The sequence below is a fragment of the Mya arenaria genome, chromosome 4 (assembly GCF_026914265.1).
Source record: "Mya arenaria isolate MELC-2E11 chromosome 4, ASM2691426v1".
Taxonomy (NCBI): domain Eukaryota; kingdom Metazoa; phylum Mollusca; class Bivalvia; order Myida; family Myidae; genus Mya; species Mya arenaria.
This window is the reverse complement of record NC_069125.1, coordinates 49,632,715-49,644,889: the sequence shown is the minus strand read 5'-3', so window position 1 is coordinate 49,644,889 and position 12,175 is coordinate 49,632,715. Positions and strand designations below refer to the sequence as shown.

Here is a 12,175-nt window from a genome sequence, read left to right as displayed (position 1 = left end):
ATCTAGCTGGTTTTCGAAAGGAACCGAGCTCTAATGGATATCCAAATACTGTACAAGTTTCGTCAAGATAAAAACAAAACTAAAGGCTGTATCATGTTAACAAGGAATTGTTTACAGGTGCACTGATTTTTTATACTATCAAGGCCCATAATCTAGACATGCATGGGCGGATCTGGCTGGTTTTCAAAAGGAACCGAGCTCTAATGGATATGTGGATACTGTACAAGTTTCATCAAGATACAATTAAAACTGAAGGCTGCATCGTGTTAACAAGGTATTGTTTACAGATGCACTGATTTTTTATACTATCAAGGCCCATAATCTAATCATGCATGGGCCGATCTGCCTGGTTTTTGAAAGGAACCAATCTCTAGTGGATATGTAAATACTGTAATAGTTTCATCGAGATACAATCAAAACTGAAGGCTGTATCGTGTTAACAAGGATTTGTTTATAGACGCACGGACGCACATACTACGTACATTACCATCGCATAAGCAAAAAACAGACAAGATCTAGACAGATTATTTCTTTGCAATTTTAACTGAAATCCTTGCTATATGACACTTGCATAGGAAGAAAAGGGAAGACAAAGGGAAAACAAGCTTCAACTGTGACCTAGACCTTACCTTTTCAGAACAGTGGATATGGTGACACAAAATGTGATTTTATTAAATTCAACACACAAGCATATTTGATGACCATTGGTTTGGTGATATTTAAGTAATTGTTCGGAAACCATTTTACTGCTAAAGGTCAATGTAACCACAATGTGCAAAGTAACTTTTGACCACACAATCTAATATTTTAAATTTTTTGATGACTTTGGGTTCATCAGTTTCGAGTTATTGATCATTACCTTTAATGGCCAACCTTACAAAATTCTAGAACCATAAAGGTCTAAACTCAAAATCAATAGGGGTCATGAACAACTTTCATTCTGGAAGATCCTGGGCTTTATTTTTTGAGCTATTGATCAGACACAGTTGTGTTGCAAAAGGTTAAGGTGACCTTGACTTCTGACCCTTAAAGTGATTGATCAAAAACAAACAGACATCAAAACACATGACCTTTGATTTACAGACCCTGGTCTTAAAATTACCCTACATCCTGTAATGCAGCCGATCTTGATATCATTGTGTCAAGGTCAGGTTGAAAATTGGAAGTGTCAAAAATTAAATTTAGATACAATTTTTTTCAAGGGATGGATTCATGTTCTATGAAGACAAGACTGTATTATGTCATTAAGTTTAATGAACAAACAAACCTTAAAAATAAATGTTGAAACAACAAATTGACACAAGTGTCAAATGTTTTCTAAAAAGACAAACTAGTTCATGTGCATCAACAATAAAGTGTAAACTGAAATGTGCTACGATTCTTATAAATTACCAATATAGGTAGTTTATCTTGTACATAAATGCTACTTGAGCAAGTTTTATAACCAATCAGTGCACATGAACTAGCTTCTACAACGGTATATCACCAGGTATGAGTAAATAGATAGAAACCTGTAACATTATGGATATAATACTGAGACAAGTCACTGTGGTATAATAATAAATATAATGTGAAAATGAGATATGAGTAAACTAACAATGTTTTTCTTCATGCAAAAATATGTAAATTTCCAAGCTGAATGTAAATTGCATAACAGACTAGCACCATACTGCATTGGATTTGAAGAAGATAAAGCACAAATTTTCAGGTTCCATTGCTAACAACCAATTCCTGCATTTCAAGGGATTTATTTTCCTCCTCAATTTTAGTAAATCTATTGTCAGAATGATGATGATCAGCATCCTTCTCACATGTTTCTTTTTTCAACCAATCAACAGTTTGTTTTCAAATCAGGCCCCAATTTCTCAAAAAATCTTAAGCTTAACATGCTCAAGTGTATGATTACATATTGTCAAAATACCTACGAACACTTGATTTAAGGAAACAAAAAACAGTTCATTGTAATTATCTGAAAAATAATAGGTTTTAAAAGACCAAAAACTCTTTAGAACAAGAATATTACACAATTTATACCCAAACAAAAATAGTGTGCAGAGCTTGGCCCTGTAAGTGAGAAATTAAGGCCAATTGATTTCATTGAATTTCATTTTGAGTGACTGAATAACGAGTTTTCTATTTTGTTTTACAATGGTTATTTATTTAAGTATTTTTGTTGATAATACGATTCTTTTAACAGCTAGAAGATTACTGACCTTTTCAACCCATCAATTACTTATTAACTGTCTTATTACATGTATAATTAACCAAAACTAGACTGTCCTTTCTACCAGGAAAACAATATGTTTAAAATCTACATTCTTGAATAATCATTAAATCACCATCTTATACTTATGGAGGCTAATCAATCCCTTTAGATGCTGAACTATAAATATATCTGTCCGTCCCTTGATAACAGGAATGTCTTTCAGATGTATTGCACCTTTCATAACTAATTCCAAAACATGGGTCTGACACCAAACTATAACTTAACAAAGCATGCCATAAAAAAATATTTCCTTCATTTTAGAAGCACAATTATTTTAAATTTAAAAAAAGTTAAAAAATTAACACAATATTTTTGTCAAGCACTATCCTTAATCATTTCACATATAAAACAAAAACATTCCTGATTAGCAGTATCATCCCTAATTTGCACCAAACACTTACACTTTGACCATGATCAGACTAACTCCTTACCATTTATCAAACAAATCATCTTCAATCTTGATCAAATCAAACCTTAACTCATTTCTTCATTGACAATACTAATACGTATGCATGGGAATATAAATGGATAGTCAAAAGTTAAATCTCTTCCTAAACTGGTACTTACTGACATTACGAAACATATTAAAGACATCATTGTTCAAGCTTAACTTTCAAGGGTTTTCCAAGGACTCTGTGCACACAAAGTATGTCCCCCCCCCCACCAAGTGCAAACAAATCTTTTTTTATTTATAAGCATGCACGATTTAAACCTTCTCTTTAAAATTGAAAATGATATCATGCACTCACACACAAATAATATTGTAAAAGTAAAATATCATTTTTTCTACTGCACTTCACGTGGTCAATAAAGCAACCCCTCTCTCCCGGGAATATATTTACAAACAAAGCATAATAGAATCATTCTTCAATATGCTTTATATGTAAACCCACAAAAATACATCTTTTTGATATCCATTTATGTTCCCATTTCTTAGATATACAAGCAATTGGAATGATTTATGATAGTAGCTGATTATATTATAATTTAGTCTCATTGGAAAAATAATGATTGTTACAATATGATTGCTGATTGCTGATTATCCACATAATAAATATAAGTATGTTTACAAGCAAGCAAAGGCAAAAAACATCCTGCAACCAATGATATACAACACATAAAACATTCACTGACACAGACCAACACCAAATAAACATGAAATGCAAAAACAGAAAGGCGTGCCAATACTTAAAAGATGAATATAATATTTAAAAAATGCGTGAACAGATCAGATTTCTCTGTTGTCCTGAAATGATGTCTTCTTCTTGAACTAAAACATTGAACAATTATCAGGTTTAAATGAAAATGAAAATTTCCAGCACCATAATTTACCTTAAAGAATGGAAAGACAATGCAAATGCTTTTTGCCGACAAGTTAAAAATTAAAACATGCATAAATCAATGTACTAAAATTGTGCAAATGTAGCTCCTTTTTGCACTACAAACAATCAGAACAATCACCTAAGATGCATAAAAAATAATCAAATGAAAAAAATGTGCATAAAACTAACAATAAAATCAAAACGAAAGATAAGAAATCAACTTGTGCAAGAGGTACAAAAATATGTCTTTAAGCCATAATTAAATTTCAAATAGTTTTATCAAACACAATCATGTTATTCTCATACATGTTCAAAATTTCTTACATCAATTGCATCTTTTTATCACTTCAAAATCAACATCATTATAAACCCAAAATCTCACCATCGCCCTAAATTTCATGCTTTGCCAGTGTTGTGAACATTTAAGGCAACATGCAAGGTTAACAAAATACAATTTCCCTGTTTCCAGGGATGTGATTGACCTGGCAGCCGGAGGGCTGAAACATTTTCAGCCATGGGTTTATGGGGCGCTCTTTGGGTCAAAAGCGCAATGCTGTAGAAGAAAAAATGGCTTTTTAGAAGCTCTTTTGAGGGCTCTCCTGACTTTAAATTTGAAGCAAACTGGAATATTAACTTAAACAACTGAAAGCAATCAAATATTTTTTTTACTTGAAAAAAATAAAATATATATATATATTTTTATATAAATCACATCCCTGGTTTCTGATATTTTAGACCATTTAACTGTAAGAAACAAACCTTAAATCACACAGTGCTTGGCAGAAATTTCAACACTTCATTTAGCAAAAATTTGGTAATATTTCCAATAAAATATCATTCCTTATGGATATCAAAGTGAAATGTTTTTTCTGGGGAAATTTGTAATTAGATTTCACTTTGTGAATACCGAAAGAAAAATATTCACTCGTTCACAGTCACTTTTGAAAATATTATTCGGTGCCTACTGGTGAAATAATTTTTTATCATCATTTATTGTCTATATTACTACTTCTAGCAATCATTTTGTTATTAAATCAAAAAGCTTTGAAAAAAACACAACAACAACGAATCTCATTATGTTGTAAAACATGCATAGATTTGAAAACAACTTTAAAAAGAAAATAATCTCATACAGCAGCATCTCCTGGATAATACTTTCTTTATGCTATTCTATGATCTCTTGGTTTAATGAAGTCCTGCATCACAGATAATTCATTTTGCAAGTTTCATAGTTGTCATATAGGCTGAAAATTTGGCAAAATTTCTTGCCAACAAGTCACTCAAATTAAGTCTACTTGCTTAACATCTTACAAAAAAACATAATTCACATGACTTGGTCAATGTATTATTGCATTCCCATATAGGGCATTTATAGTAAAAACTGGCTCCAATTAAAAGTTACAGGTAAATTTCTTGAATTTTAATTTTAATTAAAAAAAGAATCTAATTTTTTTTTTTATTAACCCAAACATTGACATTACTGTTAAATCACCCATTAAGACTTTATAGTTGTATTACATTTATTTGTGATTAGGTTTAAACCACTTTTGAAAGAGCCAGTTTGACCAATTTGGCACAGCAAATGTATGAAATCAAGACATAATCAAACTTTGTCCAAAGAGTCAATTGGGAAGTGATACATGAATTTGTTATGTACCTGTTGAATACATCTCCCAAGAAACTCTTGGAACAAAGACACTCGTGCATTTAAATAATTTTAAGTAAAAACACATAAACAAACAAAACAGAGGGTTATGTGGTCATGGATCGCTCATGTAAGCAGCAAACTAGGACTATTTCTCTGCCAAGATATTACTTTGAAAATATAGCTTAAACCGGAAGTTTTCAAACAATCTATGTCTATTAACATCCAAACGATTTGGATTGCAGGAGGTTTTTTCGACTCATGGTTTTTTTGTAAATTTCATTTAATCCTTTAAAACAGCATGTTTTTTTCAAGTACAGGTAAAACACACAACTTCCAAGATTAGTCCCCACACCTCAACACATCGCCACCCCAGCTTCAATCCCACAAAAATAACGTAACATGAAATATTATAACAAAATGCAAAGAGAAATTGACAAAAGGATATTCTGAAACACAACTTTAGCAATCCAACCCACAAATATATGAATTCTGGATGCAGAAAAAGAAAATTTAGCAAACATTACCAAAATGTTTTTTTACCCTTCAAAGATTGCAAATTAGGTCATCTTTGGTCTGATTTTTAGTTGAAATAAAAAGCAAATATATAAATTGTAATAACTTGATGTATTAAGTACCTTTGGTCATTTATTTTACAAATAAGTAATCATCAAGCAAATACCTTTCAAATGATATCAATGCCACTCCGGAAGTATCAAAATTTAACTTTATGGTTGATGAAGCTGTCAGAACATTTCCTTATTTGTAAGTCAGATTCCTTAAAAGCTTAACACATGTTTACCACACATTTACATTTAGAAGAGCCAAAAAAGGAACAAACAAACCAAAAAACATTGTCATAAACTACTCCTGAACTCATAATTATAATGAGTTGCTACTCCTACTTGTAATACTAATGAGTGGGCATACATAAGTCTACATCACTAAATAGAAATGAAGAAACTTTTTTGTGAACAACTTTTTCAATTCCATCCATTGTATATTTTTTCATACGCTTATTAAACATATATACGAAGTTTGTTTAAAATCTTCCAAAAATGAAATACTCAACCATCATTCAAATGCTACAAACAAATTGTTTTTCACTCTTGATAATCAACTTCACAATTCTTTATGAAAAATAGTCTATAACATGCATTCCCTATTTTCAAAAGGATGAAATTGAGCTTTGAAATGTCCTAATAATAACAACCTAAAACCAACAGTATTTACACACAATAGATAATATAAATCTGTGGCTTTTTCTAAAAAGTAAGTTAACATATTGTATAAAAACATGCATTTGTAAATATTGCAGTATGTAACATAAAGCCAGTAGGTAGAGGTACACAACTCAATATCACAGATTCAATGAAGAGAAAAACTCCCAATCTCTCACATCTCCTAAACCTATATAGAACAGTCTTGGAGTAAGGCTCTGTCTGAGGTTGAGGTCCCTAGAATTGAGCATGCATGGAGACTGGAGGAGGGCCAGCATAGCTTGCCTGCTGGTAGAACTGCTCCACTGAAACATATAGAAAATAAATATCATCATATTTATGTAACTTGGGGCTTAATGCTACAAATTTGCATAAGCATTCCAGTTGTGTACAAGTGTTTAAGAAAATCTTCAAAAAAACATTGAAAGTACTGTGAAATGAATAACAGAAAAGGCATCAAAATAATACTGAAAAAAGAGTGCTGCAGTGCAAACACAAATGCTTGTCTGTCTGGCCTTGCTGAACATAAGCACAATGCCACTGGCAGGCAGTACAATGTACATGTACCAAGTTTCATTTGTATAAACTGTACACATTTTGAGTTATGGCCAAGGGTTAAGTTTTTGTATTATGCTGACAAGCACACCAAGGCTATGACACTACCTAGAGTGTTGCAGTCCTGACCATCATTTTCATTCAAAATTGTTACAGGTCCAGGTACATAAATTTGAATTTTGAACAAGCCTGCCAAACAATTCACCAGTCTTCAACTTGCCAAACCCCAAACCATATCTGATGAGACTTCACTGATCTCATGGTTTGTAATTCCATCTTTTCTTTAAGAATTGGTTCCTTGAACAAATGCAGTTTCATTTGATTGCACCCCCATTTCCCGACACGAAGAACAATACATGGTATTAGCATCATATTCATACATAAGCCATGGTCTAATGGCTTACCATGATGGCCGGAATTTTCTTTCCTTTTTTCCCCTAGTTCTGTTTAGCTTTTTAATTATCATCATTAAGGCCATGGCTTTTTTTTCGCCGGCTTCCAATTTCAACAAAACGAAGACCAACTTTCACTTTAAAAATATATATTTTTGCATGTTTTCTCAGGTCAAAAAGGTCATTTTATAAAACGTAAGCAGGGAATGGAATGGCGACTGGTTACGTTTCATAAATTAAAATGCGTTCTTTACACGCATAAAACCTAGTCATGAAATCATCTACGTCAGTTTTTTAAAAAGCCAGTCAAACTGGAATAAAAACACAACTTGCCCTTTCGAGCAGATGAGTTGAAACATTTGAGATAGCACTTTAATTGTCCGGGGTTTCGAGCAAGTGGGTTATTTCGATGATGGATTCATTTGCCATTGCTCGCCTTGCACATTGCTTTTTTATTTATAGTACTGCTCAGACCATACATAAACTCAAACTGCTTACTCGGAGGTGGAGGCATCTTGATCATTGATCCGGCATAAGCATCTGCTGGTGGAGCACCAATAGCACTAGGCATGGGCATGGACATGGGCACAGTCAGAGGACGCCCCGTGTACAGGTCAGCAGCAGTAGCGGCACCTTGTAAAACCAACAGCATATACTATAACAACAGTACATGCAACCTCAACTATTCTCCAAAGAAATAAAATAACTTCACAATGATAACAGATTTATTTCCGGCCAGTCAGGGAAATATTTCAATTTAAGAGTCATTCAGACTACAAATTTGTAAACTTGAGTAGTCAGAATGAGAATTTATGAGTCCAATATAATTATGACAAACTTCTTACATCTTCCAACGTCTTATTTGAGCATTAAGTATTTAAAAAAATAATCTGTTAACATTTTTATTATATTTAATAACAAACAGATCAATATCATGTTGGATGGTTTTGTTATTCAAACAGAATTATTTACAAGCACATCAGACATGCAGACATTAAAAATTAAGAATCCAAGTCAAATTTTGGAATTCTTAAGCTACCAGACTACTAGTTCATTTGCAGTCTGTTCAAAGACATTTTAAAATTCAACAGTATAGAGACTTTTAGTAAACTAATTAAGTTGCAAGTATTCACCTGGCAGTTCATCATTATGTTATCTGTTTTGGATCATTTTTTGTTTCATTGAACATTGAACAAGGATGACAAAATGCACATGGATTTTATGAGATTGCATGAGACAGCTTTACTGATCTCATAACTTTGCCACAAACCTGAACCATCCACAGGAATCCCAAGTTGTTGCAGTACAAACTCTGCAGCATACTCCTTTGCTTCATCTATGCTTCTACTCAGTTTGTTTGGCTGGAAGGGCATAGCACCTGTCACTCCTGGTATGGTCACCTGAAAGCATTATATTGCTTTGTTGAAAGTGTTCAACATTAAAACCCCTAGTCTAATTGGCATATATAATGAATAATTTAAGGTATCCAAAGTACAAATTGTGTGAATTGTTGATTCCTTGTTATCCCATATTATTTCGGCATCACTTGAAAGATTGCAAAACAGATAATTTCAAACCAGATTTCAGATGTATTACAAAACAAAATTACAAAATAAAATTACTTTATCTATAACTGTTTTTCGGTTCTCATTTTTAACATATATATTATTAAAGTAATCAGCAAACAATGCTCTTTCAAATGGTACCAAAATTATATATGGGGTCACTAGGCAACGAAATTCAACATTATTATCAATGGTTCAATGAAAAGCTTATTTGTACAAATTAGCTCCTTAACTCGGGATAAACCTCCTAGTCTAAATGACATAATTTACATGAACAAAGTTAATATTTGGCATCACTGAAAAAGAAATTATTAAACTCCTTTTACAGCTTACATAAGACAAGATCAGGCTGGAGCTATGAAAAAGAATGCAAGAATAATATTATGCATATGGTTGCACCTTGAACAAGAAGAGCTGTACTTCACCGGAGATATCATGACCCACAGTGGAGTGAAGATGAAAGGCTGGGACTCCCCACGAATTCTTCTGGCACAGCTCTTCTAACACCTGAAACGAGAATATGTGAAAATAAAAAAATATTCTAAAAAGGTATTTATATGTATATAACATCTTTGGAAGCTAAATATAACTATATCGTTGCTTGCAGAACTTGTATCAAGGTTTAGATTTACATTCGTCATCTTCTAAATTAGAAGTAAAAAGAAAATGCCCTAATATATCAGTGTTGCTTGAAAGTGACCTCTTCTAGTAGCATATCATATGCATATTTAGTGTATTTAGCTTTGTACTAGAATCTGCAAATTAAATGGCTCACATGTCTGGAGTGGATGTCTATTAATCACCAATTTTTATGTCAATGACCAATAAATGGATAAAAGTGGATTTACAACAAGTCCTTCTCGAATTATTATTATCGAAAACTGTTTTTCTAAAAAAGGTCACCACAACTAAATTAATAGAGGTCATCCATTGACCATGACCAATGAGCATACAAAGTTCAAGTTCTCTACTACGCTTCTTTTACATGTTATTGATCCAAAGATGTTTTATTTTAATTAAGGTCACAACAACATTGAACTTTGACCTACAGACTCCAAAGAAAATAGGGTCATTAACTGACCATGACTAATATGCAGTTAAAGATTGAGTTGTTATTCAAGTTTATGACCATAACCTTGACCATTACATCAAAATTTATTAGAGGTCATCTATAGACTGATCCCATGACGAATGTGCATATGAAGTTGGGGGACTCCAACAAGTTGTTTAAAGTGACTAATCAGAATCAAAAGAATGGCATTTTCGAAGGGGCTGCACCATGCCCTTTTTTGGTAGCACCCCTCTCAGTCATGCAGATTAACAGCCTGCCCTTTTATGTCTGGCTTAAACCCTATGAAAGTATGTGGCTGACAACGACACATACAACTTCTGAAAGCAAGACAAAATGATCCCTATGTATCTGCCTTGCTTTGGAGGTGCATGCTTTGAAGGTGACACAAAAATGACGTAGCAATAGGTACAGTATTTAAGTAAAGGTTTTGTGCCGGTAGTCAAAATGGTAATAAATATCGTAAGCCAGCAAGCCAAGTAAACTACTTCTCAACCTCTTTCAACATGGCTTCTGTTTAAAACAATGTTTGCTCTCAGACAGGGTACATATAGGAAAAAAATGCAATTTGGAAAAGTGCTTTTTTGCTTTTTAAAACAAAATTAAAGTATAACAAGCATTTAATGCAGTAACCACAGCAGTTAATGCATTAAAGGCAGAATTTTCATTTTGACAAATGTGATTTTGCAGCAGGATGTTTGTTTTCAGAGGGAAGGTCCTAAAAATGATGCTAAAGCACATTAAAAATCACCAAAGGAGCATAGTTATTTAATCACACTCATCTACACACTAAATAAAGAAATCTTAACATTCAGCAGTGTGTGTGAGTGTGCATGAGGAATTGGGGCAGGAGGGCATGCCTGGGTTTGTAATCCATAATGCGCACAGGTCCTTAATATCATGCTGTGAAATATTCTTATCGAAATTCTTACGGGTTGGATAAACACTAATGAATTTGTGAAAGGAAGAATAAATGTTATACTTAATCGCTAAATCTTAATATTTGACCTGGTGACCAAGTTATTACCCCAGATAACCTATATTCATACTGGTCATAAAATCATGCTGACAAATGACTTAGTTTCATGAAGAATGATAAAGACTCTTGTATTTTTGACAGAAAAAAATATTAAACGCAATATTGTTAATGACACCGAATATCTGCCAGGTTATTGCCCATCTATAACCAGGCATGCTTTGTTGAAAAATCAGGCTAAAAAAAAACAAAGGACAATTATCGTTAAAATACTCCCAAAAGAGAGCTTTGGTTCCTCCTCAATAAGATGCAGCATTCCATAATGGGAAGCCTCTTAAGTATAACCTTGACCTTTGAGATAGAGATGTTGATCTTGCACATAACACAGAGCCTTTATTTGACGAACACTTGCGCCATGTATTTTGAACATTCCACCTTGCATGACAAAGTTACAGCCTGGAGATGACCACCTATATTGTTTGTGCCTATATGCAACATTTCATTATGTTACCTTGACCATTCAAAGTATTGATGTGGGTTTTGCGCACAAAATATTATCATTCTATTAAGCAGAAGACGTGTGGCATGTTATTTAAAACCCGGTTTGCAAGACAAATTTACAGTCAAACCAGCACAACCATCAATACTCTACATGCATTATTCCATTATGATTAACCTCCAAGTGTGACCACATTGACCCTCCTTACGTTTGAAATGTCGTCATAATGATACCAAACACAGATTTATGGTTCATGAAGTGCTCATAACCTAAGCATGAAATTGGACAAAGGGGCAATTACTCAAAACACCAATAACAAATGTATACAGTAAAAGTAGGGATGGCAACTTTTAGTCCTCGAGTACACAACCCGATCTTCCAAGTACTCAAATACAAATTCACTTTACGCGTACTTGGACAAGAACAAACAACCCCAGACAACATACAGATTATAAAACTGTACCTGTGCATTGCAAACAAGACACAATTTACTCTTATACCCACTAGGTACATATCATTGACCTTATCAAATTGAATTGACAGTTGATGAGACTTTAAACAGACTGTCAACTAAAGACCCCAATTTGCAACTTGCACTGATGTCAATGAGCGATGTATTGTTAGTGATACATCTAACACACAGTTCTATTGTTTACCAGTTAGAGA

At 33.2% G+C, this 12,175-nt stretch overlaps 1 protein-coding gene across 3 annotated transcripts in view; it reads right to left on the bottom strand.

Annotated features, from left to right (window-relative positions):
• Positions 1–1,273: 1,273 nt before the first annotated feature.
• Positions 1,274–12,175, bottom strand: part of LOC128231715 (probable RNA-binding protein 46) — a 31,488-nt gene continuing 20,586 nt past the window's right edge. For all 3 annotated transcript variants that reach the window (XM_052944823.1, XM_052944825.1, XM_052944824.1), the window contains 4 exons: positions 9,365–9,472; positions 8,671–8,800; positions 7,899–8,033; positions 1,274–6,758 (listed from right to left, as the gene is read on the bottom strand). In XM_052944823.1, the coding sequence (XP_052800783.1) occupies positions 6,691–6,758; positions 7,899–8,033; positions 8,671–8,800; positions 9,365–9,472 (441 nt within the window). In that variant the 3' untranslated portion in view covers positions 1,274–6,690. The remainder of the gene's footprint in view (positions 6,759–7,898; positions 8,034–8,670; positions 8,801–9,364; positions 9,473–12,175) is intronic.